Source organism: Merops nubicus, unplaced genomic scaffold, assembly GCF_000691845.1.
Source record: "Merops nubicus isolate BGI_N331 unplaced genomic scaffold, ASM69184v1 Scaffold42501, whole genome shotgun sequence".
In the NCBI taxonomy this organism is placed as follows: domain Eukaryota; kingdom Metazoa; phylum Chordata; class Aves; order Coraciiformes; family Meropidae; genus Merops; species Merops nubicus.
Window position 1 is genome coordinate 1 of NW_008586972.1, and position 18470 is coordinate 18470.

General features: G+C 39.4%; 1 protein-coding gene across 1 annotated transcript; it reads left to right on the forward strand.

Moving 5' to 3' along the window:
* Nucleotides 1–2486: 2486 nt before the first annotated feature.
* CFI (complement factor I) lies at nucleotides 2487–15923 on the forward strand. The gene is made up of 12 exons (XM_008948790.1): nucleotides 2487–2546; nucleotides 4125–4443; nucleotides 5020–5164; nucleotides 6456–6634; nucleotides 7679–7789; nucleotides 9325–9441; nucleotides 10627–10665; nucleotides 11148–11251; nucleotides 11818–11933; nucleotides 12676–12950; nucleotides 13727–13828; nucleotides 15706–15923. The coding sequence occupies exons 1-12, from the start codon at nucleotides 2487–2489 to the stop codon at nucleotides 15921–15923; spliced, it is 1785 nt and encodes a 594-aa protein (XP_008947038.1).
* Nucleotides 15924–18470: the final 2547 nt, after the last annotated feature.

Below are 18470 nucleotides of genomic sequence, written 5' to 3' on the forward strand. Positions count from 1 at the left end.
TCGCTTTAGTAAAGCTGGTTACATAGACAGAAGGAACGATCCGATCCTATCCTGGTTCAAAAAGGAGTAAAATAGGGCGGTCCTATGTCACCGATTTTGTTTAACTTATGTATGGACCCTTTGCTTTGTAAATTAGAAGAGAAAGGTAATGGATTCCAACTAGGTATTGGTAAAGTAACAGCCACGGCTTTTGCTGACGATTTGGTACTGCATAGTGATTCGTGGGATGGTATGACAAAAAACATTGAATTTGAAGAAGCATTTTGTAAATTAACCAGACTTAAAGTGCAAGGTGAGAAATGCCATGGATTTTATATTCATCCGACAGAAGATGCATATATAGTAAATGATTGTCCTACATGGATAATCAGTGGTACCCACTGCACATGATAGAACCAGGTCATTTGGAAAGATATTCAGGTCTACAAATTGACCCTTGGGTGGGGATATCCAAACCAGATTTATTCCTTAAAATTCAGAATTGGCTACATTGTATTGAGAGGTTCCATTAAACCTCTCCAAAAGGTCGATATTTTAAAGAAATATGCCATTCCACGAGTGATATAGTTGGCAGACCATTCAGATGCAAAGGCCACATATCTTGAATCACTTGATCTGTCTATTCAAACTGCAGTGAAAAAATGGCTGCATCTGCCATCTACCACTTGTGACCCTATGCTCTATGCTAGTATTAAAGATGGAGGTCTAGGCATTGTTAGGTTAACAGCATTATTACCTAGTATACAAGCTTGGAGGTTACATAGAATTGCACAGTCCTCTGATGTGTTGATTCAATCTATGATGAAGGAAGAGGGTATAGATAAGGATTATATTAAATTAGGGGTTGTAGCAGGAGGGAATAAAGATAGGATTCCATCGATACGGGATCCCACGACTAAAATTGTAGTACCTACTGATTTTGATAGAGAACATCTGAGTGGGAATTAGCTAACCCAGAAATTATTTTTCCAAAACCCTGTAATTGGCGAAAACAAAAATTTAATAATTAGACTGATTTACCCTCTCAGGGTTGTGGGATTATAAATTTTATGGATGATAATATAAGTAATAACTGGTTAGAACAATATAGAGGCATTCCCCAATGAAAGCTTCTGACAGCTTTACAAGTTAGGGCCAATGTGTATCCAACTAGAGAATTTTCAGCCAGAGGTAGAAGGGATTGTGTAGTACAGCAGTGTCAGCATTGTCAATCAGAAATTGAGACCTGTGCACATATAACTGGGTATTGTCCTGCAGTCCAAGATGCAAGGATTAAAAGACATAATCAATTATGTGAGTTATTATCTAGTGAAGCAAAAAAGAAAAAGAAAGATCGGATTGTTTTTCATGAACCATCATTGAGAGATGAGAATAATGAATTATTTAAACCAGAATTGATACTTGTAAAAGGCACACAGGCATTGGTGGTGGACGTAACTGTAAGATATGAGAGCAAACCATCATCTTTGGCTGACGCTGCAAATGAGAAAGTAAGGAAATGTCAACATCTTACTACACAAGTACAGGAAATAACTAATGTTACTACAGTTAAATATATTGGCTTTCCATTAGGTGCTCATGGTAAATGGTTCTCAGACAACTACAAATTACAAACGGAATTGGGAATCTCTTAAGTCTTGTCAGCTAAAAATTGCAAGGTGGATGTCAAACTGGGCTTTGCTTAGTTCAGTGGATATTGTTCACGTATTTGCGGGTAAAGCGCCGTCAGTTGTTAACACTTGTAGTGGTGAAGTTGGTAATAAAGGTGTCACGGGTGTAATGGATAAGGAGGGCCAAAAAGGGGATTTCTGGTAATGATTGCAACCTCATGAGGCGTTCACTGAGCCGACACCATCTGCCGGTGAGGGCACAGAGGTGGAGGAGGCACCTCACTTAACTGGGGAAGGAACGTGTCCTGCACTCGTTAAAGAGAGCGGCTTTTGTCTGGGGCAGTGGCCTCCGGAAGAGCACTTCAGGCATTGGCCAAGCACTTGACGGCTCTTTATACAAATCGTGCAATATGAGCTTGCAATCCAGCTGAGTATATAAAAGACCTTACATGGATATCAGTGTCTCTCCAGAGATATATTTTGAAAATCTATACTTTTTATATAAAAACACATTTATGTTTTTATCACTTGGCAAAGATGAACGCCTGCAATCGGGAGAATCAGCATAATGATTCAATCCCTTTCCTCTAGAAAAAGAAAAATGCACCCTTAGTAAACATTCTTTCTTAATTATTTACTTTAAGGGCTTCCTTTGTTACTTCATCTTGCACTTAGAGTGAACCCAGTTAAAGTGAGGCAGGATCTTCTTGGAGAGATCAGATTGATCAGCTGATAATTGAGGCTCCTGTACTTTATTTCTAAACACACTTCAAAATATTTTACTAATGGTTAAAAATTAAACACAAATCTAACAACTGGCATTCAAAGGAATCCCAGCTAGAGGAATTTGTCTACAAAGAGAGATAAAATTTCATCATGCGAGTGGTCCCAGTTTTCTTGGTTCTCTTGTCTCTCTTTTGTTTTTGTGGATCAAAGGTAAGAATTTATTTTATTGCAATAGCAGTAATTAAAATAATAAAAAAAAAGAAAACCAAGCAATTTATTGTTATGAAAATAAAACCAGTCAATTGTTTTAAGTTTCCTTTCATAGTACTTGTGTTTCAAATGTTTGTTTTAGCCCAGCTCAAATGTTCAAAGCTTGCTATTTCTCTTTCATGTATTGATTCTACCTGCAGTTTACGCTAACGGGCTTCTGGAAAAGATTTTAATCATGATCCTGTCCTAAACCAAATTTGCAAGCATGGCTGATCACAAAAATGTGCTGCAATTTTCCCTGCCTCTATTTTGAGAAATGAGATTACAGTCTTTTAACTGGCAATGTTAGGTTTGCTCTAGAATCTCTTCTGACGGAAGAGTCACAGAAATCCCATCTGGTCTGAGAGTTCAGCATGTCCCAGTCCTTTAGAGAAACCTTTAGATAAAAATCTGCCCCTTTTGTTCCTCCTCAGGAGAAACCCCTAGTACAATACGGGAGTTATGCCAAGCTGGATCAGGCTCACAGTTTGGATTCTACTGACCTGAGGACAGTAGGAAGAATTTAGTAAGATTATACAACTGTGAAAAGGGGGGTGGTCGGACTAAACTCTGCCCCAACAGCATCTCCACTAATTTTACTACAGCCAGGATTTCTTCACGAGAACTCTAAACTTCAGCAATGTTGATCCGGTTGACACAGTAGAAGCTGTTAAATCCCACTTGAGAACTAACTTTTCTCCCCCGTTTTTATGCAAAGTCCATCTTCCATGTTTCAACATTCTTCCAACCCCTAGATGTTGGCAAGCTAACGCACTCAGCCAGCAGCCAAGTCACCAGAGAGCTGCACACAGGCAGGTGCCGACTCACTCACCCAGAGGCTGTGGGACAGAGGGTCAGGATCTGTATTTGCAGTCCAGCGACCACCAACAACCATATTGCAAATCCACTCCTGTGCAAGATACAGGAAAAGAGCTGATGAGGAAGGGCACTTAATTTTCAAATGTCTTTTAAAATACTTGTTACTTCAGCAGTCACACGATGAAACAAATAATTAGATTTCTTTATTTGCTTCTCAGTAGTTAATAAATATTTACAGGTGGTATTTAAACCCAAACCCAAGCAAGCCAATAAAAAAAAAGTCTCAGAAAAAGACAAATTGCTTTTTTTAAATTTTTTTCTGAGTGTTTAAATCACCTTATGTTTTGGTTTGCTTACAATCCCATTGCTGCGGTGTGTTACAAAACCTTATCTTAAATAATGTTTATAATCTGCTTTATACTTCAGCTGATGTTTAAAGAGTAGAGTAAGAAGTTTGTGGGAGGGCAGTAGGAGTGAATACCACATCAGGTGAATGATCCAAAAAGAAAAAGGTTCAGAAAAACTGAGAAAGATGAGGTGGCCAAAGACAAGGGAATAAATGCTCTAAATTATATTTAGCACCTTTGTGCTCATAAGACAGTAAAAAGGTTATGAATGAACACTTTGTTGATGTCAACAAAGGGCTCTGCAGAACTCTTGGTGCAGTGCCTAGTCTTACTCCCTTTTTACTTATTTATTTATTTATTTTGTGCTTTGCAGAAAGCAGCATATAATGTTGAAGAAGACCAGTCTCAGCAGGTTGAGCCTGCCCAGCCAGCTGAGCAAGACACATACCTCATAGGAGAATGCTTAAGCAACCAATACACACACAAGTCCTGTGAGAAAACTTTTTGTCACCCATGGGAACGATGTGTGGAGGGGAAATGCATTTGTAAGCTTCCCTACCAGTGCCCAAAGAATGGGTCTTCAGTCTGTTCTACCAATGGAAGGAACTTCCATACTTACTGTCAGCTGAAGAGCTACGAGTGTCAACGTCCCGAGGCAAAGTTTCTGCACAAGGGAAAATGCACGTTTGAAGGTATCAACACCTCTTTTTCCAAAACTATCAGTCAGCCATTTGTGGCCAAGGAGATGTTTACTGTTTAAAGCTCAGAAAAAAATTGTTCATTTCTTTGCAGTAGTTAAGAACATAAAACAGAAAATGAGAAGCCATTTAAATTGGGCAGTATCTGTTGATTTTCATAAAAATCATAAAAATAAGGTGGGTGAGTCTCTCAGGTCACACTGCTGCTGCTAGATTGCTCAGATCATCGGGTAGAAAGGAAAGACACACAGGAAAGAGCTCAGAGGTTTCCAAGCAGGGTGTTGGCTATCTTGAGAGGCACAGTGGGAGAGCACCTGCTGAGAACATTAGCAGGGAGGGTGTCTCTTGGAGAGGGAGAGCTCTCACAGGACTGCCAAATCAGTCCTCAGAAAAATCAGGAAGAATGCCCTAAGCTTCTGATTCCCAATCTACTGTTCTTTCCATATGACCTTTGGTTGTCAATACCAAATCAGTCCTGATTGGTTTCTGTGCTGTCTTTCCACTAGATACATCTGTAGAATATGATTTTTATTTGGGCTTTCTTGTCTCTTCTTTTTTTTTTTTTTTTAGAAACATTTTCAGTCTCTCTGGGTCATGAAGATTCAAGGTTGCTTCGAGTAAAACCTGTGAATCAACAGAATGACTTTTTTGTATGTGACAGTGAGTGGACTATGAATGAAGCAAACGTGGCTTGCAAGCACCTTGGCTTTGAATTGTAAGTTTGGGGAATTTGAGTAACTGCAAGGGATCTGAGGAAGTGGCAATGCTGACAGAAGTATCGGTCAGTCAGCCAACAGTTAAGAGAGAAAACTCATGAACAATGTGTTGGCTAAAATATTCTGATAAAGCTTCTTGAATGGACATAGTGAAAGACAAAACGTGTTTTTGTGTTCTATGCCAGGTGACAACTATACAAACCGTTATTGTTTTAAAGCTGAAGACCAAGGCATAAGTTTTCTCTCAGGTCTGTGTAAGGGATAGTGCACAGATGGACTTCTGGGAAATAACCTCCATGCAGCAAAAAGTTTCTTACAACAGGGTACAACTCTGTTTTGCCACTGGCACCAGCCAGACTAACAAGGAGCAGAACAGTGTTTTTTCTTTACCCCTTGCCCCCACTGCCATTGCTTGCTTTGGCCCCAGGGACAGCTGAAAACACACAGAGCTTGTTCTTTTTCCTGTGACCACACTGACGACCAGAGTTGCTCCTCACAGAATCAACTCTGTATCTCTATGTCCTTTGTACGTAATAATTTTACCCATATAAAACTAATTTAAGTTCATCAAGTAGGGCTACCTCCCTAAACCTACCTGAAGACTAAAAACGCTATTCCAGTGCCCTAAATTGTCCCCTCTAGGTGAGAAGCAATAATTTCCTAGTCCTGATCAGTGTCTCTTCAGATAGCAGAGGAGGGTTTGTCCTGGGACAGAGCATTCAGCCCTGGAGCCCCTTTTTAAGTCTCTCTGATTACTTATTTACTCAACTGGTATTTCTTTAAGGTAGGGGCCACATACACTGTCAGGAGGATATTGTGCAGATAAAACCAAAGGAGATAGAATTTATTAATCCCAGCCTTGCAGTGGCCTGAGCTTCCTCAGTGTGCACTGGTTTTGATGACATAAAGGATACTTGACCCCACGCAGGATGGTTTCCAAGTTATGGCTCACCTGTGTCCACACAGAGATAAGAGATCTGAGCTCACAAGTTTTGCTGTGCAAGAAGACTTTTCTATCCAGCATGATACACAGTGACTGTCATAGAGCTACACATGGATTTAGGGACAGTTCCACACAGCAACCTGCAAAAATCAGCACTTTGTTTTACTCCTTCTTCCAAAGTAAACACCTCCCACTTACCCCTAGACAATTCCATGAGAAGTCTGCTCTCTCTCTTAGCCATGACCAAAATTCTTTAACACAGGAATATCATATAAATTCTAAACAATGAAAGCAGTGGACAACCCATTGTGAAATGATATAATTTGTTATTATTTGTATCTTCACAGAGGTGCTGAATATTACCAAGGCAATTCCAACAACACAGACTCTGCCTTAAATTCAATGCACTGTCTGCAAATAACTTGCAGGGGCCTAGAGACAAGTCTTGCTGAATGTCACATGGAGATGAAATCCAGAGATAGTAATGAGGGATTTGTTAGCCTCCAGTGCCATGAAAACCTCAGAGGTTAGTAGGGTTTTTAGTTTTATATCTATTTGGGGTTCTTACATTTAAAGTTTATTTTAAATAATTAGGACTTAGTTTGCTGAACTCTCAGCCACAACAAACCTGGACTCAAACCTTCTGGGTTGTTTGTTTTGTTTTTTTGTTTGTTTTTTTTTTTTCTGAATAATCCTTTTACAGACTTGAAGACAGTTGAGGCAGTCTTGAGTCAAGACAGCATTGAATTTATGAGGTTGGAAAATCACTGTTGCTCCTAGACTATTTTTGCAGTTATTTCCCAAAAGTAAATGTATTTCACCCATGGTTCTGTTTGTTTGCTTATCCTTTCCAAGGGTATCAAGGTATATTGTATCCCACAAGTCCTGTTTCTCCAGGGTTAATTGGTGAGGAGATAGGTGACAACCTCCTGCTCACTGCTTTGCCTGTGAGGGAGATCAATTAGGACACAAGTAGCACTGTAGCCAGACAAGCATGACTATAGCAGAACTCCTGGTGTCTCCTGGGGAGTTTGGAACTCCTTAGCTTCTCAATGATATCATGGGGAATCAAATCCTTACTTTGACTTCTAACAGCTTTCTGTTTTCTGTAGTGGGCTTGTTTTGCCACTGGTAAGCATCAGCCTGAGATGCTGCTGTAGGAGAGCTATGACTCTTCTCATGTTTCTCTCATGCCACAGAAGTAGGAGTTCACAGACACCTGATGACCTCCTTCTACAGGGGGAACATCCATCCTCTTAACCACTTGAAGCATTTACAGTGAGTTTGAACGGATCATTTCTGGTTTAGTCCTTGTTTAGAAGAACTGAAGTTCCCTTCTGCCAGGCTACTGCAAGTTGGAGGAGGAAAATGAGCAGTCACATTGAAAGCTTGATGAGAAGTGATTAAAACAATAAAAAAATATTCCTATTTACATTACTGGGCCCCAGAATGCCTAATATTGATAGGCTAAACTGCTGACAGAGTAAAAAGCACAAGCAGAATATTTCTGTGGGCAGCTGTGAAGCTACAGACATTTGTAGACTAACTTTATTTTCATCGTGCTGCACAGCTTGTTCGGATGGTGAGTTTCACTGTGTCAACAAGAAGTGCATTTCTCTGAATAAAACCTGTGATGGCATCAATGACTGTGGAGACCTAAGTGATGAACTCTGCTGTAGAGGTAATAATTTCCTTTCTCAGCTGCTTCAAAATAATTTCAGCAGAAAACCACCCCTAAAGAATTTTTACAGTGCTGTAATAGCTAAAGTCTCTTCTTCAGTAAGTCACTACCTTAAAGCAGTCAAACAATAGTTTTTGTATGTGCAAGTGCAAAAAAAGTAGGCATACTATAATTTTATTTAAGCAGGCAAGTTATCTCTGAGAATTGGAGTTTCCTTGGAGGATGTGGAAACACAATTTAGGAGACTATTTAGGAGGCTGTTAAACATTGATAGAAAAAAAATGAGCCATGTCAGAATGAAAATGTATTTTTAATTGGGAAAATCAATAGTAATGAAACAAAGACACCGTTTTTCCAATGAACTATCTTTAAACCAAAGTAAGAGCTCTCTCAAATTTATTGCTAGTGCAAGATTATCCACAGAATATGTGTGAACAGTTCCTGTCACGTTGCTTGTTCACAGGCAGTCATTCTTTCAGCATTTGCAATTCCAGATGTAATAATTCCAATTAGAACCAAGGAATGAACCTAGTATGACATGAATGCAGGAGCATACTTTCAGAAGTCAGGTTTCAGGTGCCAAATGGTAATGTGGGTCCCATCACTATCCCTTAATAATCTTGATATTGTAGTCCCACAATAGTCAGTAAATTTAATCTGATAATCATAGAAACACAATTACAGGAATTTTAGGGAAAAAAAAGCAAAACAAAACAAAACAAAACAATAATATATTTAAAGGACATTTATTCAGATTCCACCTGACCAAAATAGTGCTGTTTCAGCTGTATGGGCTGAAAATAATGCTTCCTGGAATCAAAAGAAGTATTTCAGCTGAGTTCAGTGGTCTTTGGATCATATTGGGATATCTGGATACTTCCAGAGAACTATCTTACTTTCTATTAAAAATATATACCCTTAAATAGTAGCTTGACATAAGATTATAAATTAGCTCAAAAGCCCCTGCACTGTTTTGCGTTTGATAACATACAAAGTACTCAACAAGTATTAAAAGGAAGAGGGTTCTCAGGTTTATAACAACATTTAATACAGTGAAGAATTTTACAGGAATAAGTTAGAAATTCCAGTTTCTTCAGAACAGGACTCTTGATTCCTAACCCTGCATTTAGCTCATTCAGCCAAAAACCAGCTTGGACTCTGATCTGGGTAGGCAAATTTGAGCCAACCAGTCATGCTGGCAAAACTGGGGGTCCTTAGGCTGAGGTTGAGCGTGGGCATGTGCTGTGAATGAAACTGGTAAGGAGTGATACCAAGTCTAGAAGTACAGCACTGAACTGGTAACAAAGATACATTTTTTTAAGTCTTAAAACTTCCAAGATTGCAAAATGAGGAGCACCAAGTATTAGCTTCGTTTTACACATACCGAGCCTGCTTCTGTGATCTGGTTATGAACAGCCAAGGCCCCATAACACAGATGTTATATTGTGTTTATATTTTAAACATCTCTCGCACTGTATGAGGGTGCTGAATCATACAATCCTGTGCTTGACATTTGTAATTCTCCTGTTTTACAGAGTGCAGAGGCAACAGTTTCCACTGTCACTCAGATATCTGTATTCCAAGTAAGAATGTCTGTAACAAAGAAACTGACTGCCTCACAGGAGAGGATGAAGCTGGAGTCCTCTGCGCAGGTTTTGTTCTCAAAGATGTCTCTGTTTCTTTTCTTTCATTCTGCTCAGTTGTAACGAGAGTCTACAGAATGTACCTTATTCAGTTATTTAACGAATTAGCAAAACCAAAATGCATGGAAGACTTAGTCTTCCCAATGCTATATTATGGCTAGTGGGAAGAAAAAGTTGCATAATTTTCCTCCCTTTCTTTCTAGAAAAGAATAGCAAGAAAACTAAAAGAAGGAAAAAGCAGATGATGTTTTAGGAGGCTTAGGGCAGATTATGTCATTTGCTAATGTGGCTGTCTATCAAACTGGTGTCCCCTATTTGTGAAGCAAGTGTAGACAGGATGGACAGGAATATTTTCCTCATGGATGAAGAATTCAACTAGTTTGTCAATATAATAATTCTTCTGTGCTGTCCCCTCACTATTGAAAAGATTTTGTTTTTAAATGAGAATGTTTTTCCTTGCTCTGATAAGAGACAAGATCTAAAGCCAAAAGGCAAACACTATTGGTAAATGGTAATTGGTAAAGGTAAACTGAACTCCAAATGTAAACAGTACTGTCAGAAACATGAGAACAGACCCAACCCTCAACCTCCATCTACAAACTGAATTCAATGGGCATTTTGTTTGAATAAAAGCTGACAAACCAGTTTGGGGAAGTATTTCATTTACCTCTCATGTTGAATACCCTCCCTTTCCCTGTTAAAGGAGAGACACACAACAGCATAATCTAAACTGGGGGGGGGGAAATAAAAAATCCTGTTCATGTGCCTTTGGGCCTCAGAAACCTCCAAATGGTTGATGAGGCAGGAGGAGGAATTTCTGTCGTGTCCTCACGGAGGAGAATGGGATATTGCTTTAAAGATCAAAACCCAATAAAAAGGCCACTTCTCAGGGTTCTGTTTCAGGAGGCCTCCTAGGCACGGAAAGCAGAGGCACGGAAAGCAGAGTAGATCTCATGTAGTTACAAATTAGTATCTGCTTGATGTAGGTTATCTGTAGGCTGAGGCAGCCAGAGTGTCTAACAGGAAAGGAAACAGCAGGCACCAGTCTGAGAGAGTATTGCTGTCCATGTGGGACAGCGTGCCCTTATGCATTCAAAACTTTTAACATGATTTTGGCACACAAACATATATTCAAGTAATAGAACAAATTTAAATGTTTGCCAGTATTTTTAGTATTTTGTTATTCTACTACAGGCAAAGACAAAGGTGCTGAAAATCACAGTATGGATGAAGGTAAGTGTAACTAACCCTCCAAAAACAACACCATACCCTCTTATTAGTGGCTTTCTAGCTACCAGCCAGCTGGCCAGATCCAGAACTCTCAGATATTTGGACTCTGTGATTTAGTAATATCCACTCCAAGGTTTACTATTTGTCTTGCTTTCCACTAAGTTCAAGAATGCCATAATAACTAACCCTGAGGACCCACATCTGCATGTTTTGGCAACTGGTGGAGGTAAACTTTCAGGAAGGATGAGGGGGAACTGCTTTAAAACTATTTGCCTGAATGCAAGCAGCAGCAGAAAATGAAGAGAAGTAGCGTGATCCTAAGACACAATTTGCAAAGCAAAAACAGATGGCAAAATTTTTGGTCTTTGTTTTCCTGCTACTTCAGCTACCGGCATATTCACAGCACTTAGATTTCAAGATAAACTCATCACCAAGCAGAGCGAATGGCTATCTGAATTCTGACACAGTCTTCCTTTTTGTTAAAGAAAGAAAAAGGATAAAGACACTTCTTCCCCAAGCACACTGCGGTCTGACAAATCACAAATTAACTCGACGGAAAAGAATCATAGGTGGAGTGAATGCAAGAAAGGTAAATAAAACCCCTTACCAGATATGAGTACACTCAGCATCGATTTCATCAGGCATTATCATCTTTCTGTTAAAATGTACAGAAAAACCAAAATCAGCTACAGGACCGATTTCATGGTTTGCAGCAGTTGTAGCACAGCACTGAGCAGAGGTAAAGAGAAGCACAATTTATAAAGTAAAATACAAAGTTGCAAAATTGAGCCTTACACTACACTGAAAATTATTCACCAAAATACTTACTACTAAAGGTAGAAATAACAATTCTGACAAAAAGGTATTTAAATCTGCACCTTTGAAACAGAATATAGTCAAAAATGCCAGGTCAGATTCTACATCTGTTTTTCTGGCTACAAGGGCTTCCATGACAGAAAACTGAAGGGAAGGAGGCATTGCACAAAGTCAGAAGATTGAACAAAATTACTGCATTTTAGAAGACATATCTGGATAGCAGAATTTTTATTTACAGTCAGATATAGTCAAGGGGATAAAGAACTGGTTCCCTTTATGCACTAAAAATAGTACAATTATTATGATTTCCTATTATTTGTGTGTTTGTTGTTTGAATAGGGTGAATTCCCTTGGCAAGTAGCAATTAGAGACACTGGAAGTGAAGGTTCAACAGTCTACTGCGGAGGGGTTTATATTGGTGGCTGCTGGGTTATCACTGCTGCACACTGTGTCAGGTAAAAACAACAAACCGGGAAATTCTTCTCTTCTTGCAAGGTGGAAAGATTTATTTTGATATTACTGTAGCTACCTGTTTGCTAACTCCTCTTTGGTGACTGAATAAAACTATTTAGAACACTGATTCACCCACATTAATGATGGGGAAGTTTCAGAGAAAGTAGAAAGAAAGATGAAGAAGTAATCATGAGTCTGAAGAGGCACAGCATTCTTCAGTTGGATAGCAGCCTGACAGGAGAAGTTCACTGCAACCACTTTGCCTGCAAGGCAGATGTGAGGGACCTCCTCTCTTCCCCCTTTCTGCCTTGGGAAACTCCAGGATCTGTTTCCTGAGAATGTCCCTGGGGTCATATATTCCCCAGAACAAGCAAAAGCAGATAGGGAAGATCTGCCAGTCCCAGAATCCCACCCACGTCTTCTCACTCTTCTTTCACTTGAAATCAGAGTGGCATAAATGCCTGCTTTCTCTTCGTCACAGCACTGAACACAGAGGCTGGCCTTTAATATTTATTTTTATTTTGTGTGTATTATTTTCAGTACTCCGCAGTAAGTGTCATCTAACTTGCATTTGCTACACTTCAGAAAAACCTGGGCATCAAGTCCAGAAAGAAACTAGGTATATAATGTGAATTTTTATTCTAGAAATATAAACATTGATGAAATGCAAAATTTTACAGCTAGTCGAAATGTACAGTGCTTGTGTTAAGTACCAAAACATTTTATTTCACTGTTTTTTTCCAGGCCAAATCGAGTTCATTTGTACCTTGTCTGGGTCGGACTGCTGCATATCATACAGCATGACAAAGAGACTGATACTTTCAGACTGAAACAACTGATAATCCATGAAAAGTACAACGCGACAACTTACGAAAATGACATTGCTCTGCTGGAGCTGAGAGGCTCTGGGACAGGAGAATGCTCCCTGGAATACAGCACACCTGCCTGTGTCCCCTGGTCAGAGTACATGTTCAAGACTGGTGACAGATGCAAGGTTTCTGGATGGGGACTGGAGAAAGGTATTTGTGTTAGTGCTTACTAAAAGAATGTACTATTTGTACCACTCGTTTTCTAACTGTGGCAAGCTTTCAGAATGAAAGGGCTGTAGAGTAGTTGTGCACCAAGCACTCAGCAGAGGCCCACTACAGCAAACACAGGCTGTGGTTCAGCATTCAGCTGTCACTGCTGCTCCTCTGTTCTGTACTGCTTCCTCTGCTGGTTCAGCCCTTAGTAAACCCATCTGCAAGACACCCCTGGTCGAAAACTACAGTAAGAAATACGCAGCAGCAGTCCGTAAAGCAAATGGGAAGCTGGGCACTGCTAGCAAATGGACAGAGAACAAGAGAGAATCTCCTCAACCTGGTGAATACATAGTCCACCTGTATCTTCAGTATCTGGTTCACTCATCCCAAAAACTCAGAGTACAACTGGGGAAAAAAAAGTAATAAGGAGCTATTTAATAGGAAGCCATATACCAGTTTCCCAGTGTCTGAAAATGTTGATATGGAAAACATAGAGAAACCCTGAGGAAGACAAGGAAAGGGTGAAAATGTCAAAAAATTAAAGTACTGTATTTAACACTGCAATTATACCATTCTTCTTTTATTTTGAAATAAATGGCAAATGTACTGCAGTTCATATGGGGTGTTAGTGGCAATTTAAGATATCTGGTTAATAATATTGAAGATTATCTTCCATAGATAAACAAATACATAACATTTAATTTATGAACTAGAAGTGTCTACTATGTACTTACCATTTTTAATTTAGAAAAGTTTATTCTTTTCTTTTACAGGTTATACTAAACAATATGTCCTCAAGTGGGGCAATGTTAATTTATTTCAGAATTGTTCTGAATTGTATCCAGGACGATTTTTCAAACAAATGGCATGTGCAGGCAAGCATCAATTTTCTTACTTTAATTTCTCTACTATCACACCCACTGTTTATAAGGTCAGACAGGCTGGCTTGGGAAAGGCAATAGATTGCCACGGTTATCACCACTAACAAAATGCTAGCCATTGGAGCCTAGATGCATCCACTGTTATACATCCATTTATAAACAGTTAAGATGACAGTTTGCCAAGTTTCTATGATTATGTGGACAAATTTCAGCATGCAATTTGAGCTACGGTTGCTAAATACACAAGCACTTTACTTTACACTGAGCTTCCTACCTTTACTATATTTGATTCCTGTTCAGCAACATATTTCAGCAAATGCTTGTCTTAGAGCACATTAGTAGTCCCATTGACTACAATGTGACTATTCATCTCCTTAAAGATTTGCTTCTACCTCACTGCACCTCAGGAAAAACATGGTTAACATTTCAAACTAAGGTTAACCTGGCCAAGAAACTGGTGGTTTGTCCTCATACTAAAATAACAATTTTGAAAACACATATTTTGCTTCTCAATTAAGGAAAGGTATTGTCAAATACACGACTGAAAGAGCAATGAGTATTCAACTTACAGGGCAGACAGTTTCCACTGTTCTTTAAATCAACAAGGCAATATTTAAACAAATTATTTAATGAGAAAAATGAAAACCAGATATAAAATCCAAATAATTTATGATAAATTCAGCATGGCATTTGTAAGACACTGTGTTTGTCTACTGTGCAAGTTCTGTAACTTACCCCCTTGATCTTCAACGTATTTCAAGTGATATACTTTACCAGGAGGGAACAAAGACAGGATCACATGGGCCAACAACAGAAAAGGTGTATCTGGGGTTAGCTTCCCCTTCCTGACACAATTCCAAACTTCAGAATTAAGAGCTTGTATCCATGAGAGGTAGTTACACAAACAAATATTACCTAAACTAAGTAAAGGCAATAAAACCTTGCTTTATAGGATTAGTAATTCCAGTTCTGAAAAGTTCACAAAACTCTCTCTCAGCAGTGTAGGGACTCAAGGAGGAGGTTATATTTTTTAAAACTTTTGAGACTTCAGCTTAGTATGGGTTCCTTCATACTTGGTCAATCAACCAAGCAGAGAAGTGAAGTAAGGGCGTTAGAAATTAATAAACTTGTACTGCGTATATAGAACAAAGCATAAATCATATACTAGCTCTGTAGCAGTGTTTCTGTTTGTGTCACATCCTTCACTCTTAATTAATTTTTTCATGAGCACTATATTTGCTGAATTGCAACCAAGTAGTTCTGTGAGCACTGAAACATATGAAGAGCCCCAGATCCTGTGCCTCAGGGACAGAACCTGGTGTCCACACTGTGAGCAACACCTTGCAGTGAGGGCAACTGCAGACAGTTGCTCTCCCTCCCATCCCGGCATTCACACGCTCTCCTTCTTCTAGCTGCCCATCTATTTTCACAAAACAGGCAAAGTAATTTTGAGGCCTCTGCCTTTCTGTACAGCTCTGTACAGATGAAACTGGCCAATGAATTATTTGGTAGAGAGGACACCAACGGCAGACAGGTAGGCATACACATAGTATGAGCTTCGTTTCCACAAGAATCGGCCTACAAATCTTTTTACCTTCTTCCTCCTGGTTTTGCTCATTTTTTATGAGCTACTTCTAATTATATAAAAGGCAAAAGGGCTGAATTCTTCTTACAGGGTAAACAGTCACATCACTGACATGAAAGCAAATGAGGAGAATTTGGGCCAGCCGCAAACATAAAGAGAGGCCCTGCACTTCAAAAGAAATGAGAATTAATAAGTGATGTGGACCTGAAAAACCTCCCGAGCTCCGTTTCACGTGCTAGCTTGTATATGAACTTATTTTTGCTTTTTATTTCCTCTTTTGCTTCAGGAACCTACGACGGCTCCACAGACAGTTGCAAAGGTGATTCGGGAGGCCCCCTGGTGTGTTTTGACGCCCAAAACGTCGCGTACGTGTGGGGCATTGTGAGCTGGGGTGAGAACTGTGGGGAGGCCGGTCACCCCGGCGTCTACACCAAAGTCGCCAGCTACTACGACTGGGTGAGCCACCACGTGACGAGGAGCCTCATCGCACGCCACAACACCTGAGGCTCAGGGAATGAAACGCTTCCGTCCCACCGCCCGTGCAAAAATGAACACTAACCCTTTGGTACAATCAGCAGCCGTGTCACTTACCAACAATTAGTACAAATCTTTGCAGTAGGTAGGCTGAAAATTCTTAACAGTCCACCAATACCACAGTTTGGCAGATGCCTGTAGGAAGAGAATTTCACAGTCACACAAGTCCATATCAAAAGTCTCTAATAAAAGCAGGGAAATGAAAATACCTTTCCTTTGTGTTTGGATCCTTTTTCCACATTTCACACTGCATTTCAGTTGCAGTTGTTTACTTAGAACAGACAACCATACTGAAAGCAGAAGTTGGAAAATGACTGTACTGGCAATGGGTGATCTTCACAGAAAGGACAGCGACCAGAGCACCCTAAAAGAACTTGCATCCACTCAAGGTCTAGGTCACTAGAAACCACCTGGGTGCTGCCTTGCTTTGCAGTTGATTCTTTAAGTTTACTGCAAAAGTAGACTTCGGACCATCTATTAACAATGGTCATAAGATTGGTTGTCATGCAACAATTACCCAAATAATAACTCTGTTTGGTGGTAGCTGGTGAGTAGGTTTTTCAGCCACAAAGTCAGACAGTTTTTATCTAGTTAATGTGCCTCATCTGATCATCTAGCTGGACGCAATTTTTGTAGTTGTAAATTTTATTAATAACCACAGCTGGTCACAAACAACAGGACTTAAAACTTGAATCTTCAACTTAAATAAAAAGCATTGTTACTATCTTGTCTGTGTGTATATATATACATACATATATATTTCTAGGATCCAGCAGGCTCTTAACATCCAGTAGGGTTTATACCACGTGTGTTTATATATACATACTTACACATGCACACAATTTATCATAGAATCATTCTGATTCAAAAAGACCTTCAGGATCATCAGGACCAACCGTTCACCCAGCACTGCCAGGTCACCACTAAACCACATCCCTAAGTGCCACATCTGCATAAGCTATCCATTTTTAGACAGCAGTACTGGTTCCTGCTATCAGAAAACATCAGTCTATACATAACAGTATCACATTCTGCAAGAGTTATGCACAGAAAGTGCACTTTTTTAAGTACTAGAGTTTGGTTTGTGGATTGGTACCCTTGACACAAAATTGTCAAACACCTTCAGGACCATCTCAATCAATTGTATCAAACTGCCCAGTAGGTTTAGAACATACTTCACTGTATTCTAATTTACAAAGGATTTTAATATCTGTTTTACTTTATTTCTCTCAATTATCCTGTTGAATAAAGGGCATATGTTCACATAACACAGCTGCTGTGGTGGTGCTTTTCTATAATTCACCACAGTCTGCTTCAGACAGCATATTTACATTTTCACTGTTTTTTCTTCATCCTCCAGTCTTGTAAAAAAAACACATCAGCATGATTTTTTCTTGTAACAACACTGTCAATCACCAATAACCAAAGTAAGGGTTTGAATTGCTTCTCTTAACCCCCTCCTCCCGCTTGCTATTTAGGAAAGCATTTAAGTATATTCCTACACAGGGATTATTTTGCTGAATCACAGCCTTTGTAAAGTAATCAGAGAAAAGCAGGGAAGGTGTAGGAAGAGCTCCCTCTTTTGTTTGACTTAATTACCGTCTGTAAAAAACTTTTTCCACCTATATATTCAGTGAACTGCAAATAATATTATAAATGCTGAGGCTGAAAATAATAATTAAAAAAAAATCCAGCAGTAGAGTATTTACCATGTTCTGCTTGTTGATCTGGAGGTCTCTCCCTCTGCTTTCCATTTCTTGTAAAGCAGCTAACTTTGTCCTGAGCATTTTACAATGTTCTGAGGGATTCCACATAGTCTTAAAACGGAGGCTTCATTACAAAAATTAAAACAATTTCCACAAGGTTCCACTTTAGCACATCTGTGAAGCATCTAGACTTTAAATATAACATTAATTAAAAAAAAATAATAGCAACCACAAAACCAAAAGAGTTTTTTAGCAAGGAAGTTTGTTTTGGTCTGTTTTTTCTCTTCTGCAAATCAAGGTTGGACTTTTAACACTTTCAACACTTAATAAATATATTTTCATTTTACCCTCTTTTACAACCCTGTCTTGCACATTTGATGATGTGCCTGAAACTGAATCACTCACACGTGTAAAAGTCACTGGATCAGTTTCCTTCACATTGAACATCATCATAGAATTAGGTTGAAATTTTAACACTTTCATGTTCCCTACTGCATGGTTTTTCACTTCTGAACGAGCGTGCTTTCCAACAGCCCGTGTTTTTCCAGCTGTACAAACACAAGTTGTCCCCCAGACCGCACCGAGGGAGAGCAGAGGGGGGTTTGGGGGACTCCGCTCTTGCATGCAGGGCAGGTTTAGTGCCCAGCATCTCCACGGCTGGCTAGAAAACCAGCCTGCCCGTCTCTCCTCCCAAACGCTATCGGTGTCTCTTTCACACTTAGCAATGACAACCTCACCACTCCTAACACAGTCACCAAATTAAGGTTTTCCAAGAAAAAAAAGTCCTGGGGTTTTGTAATATCCGATAGCT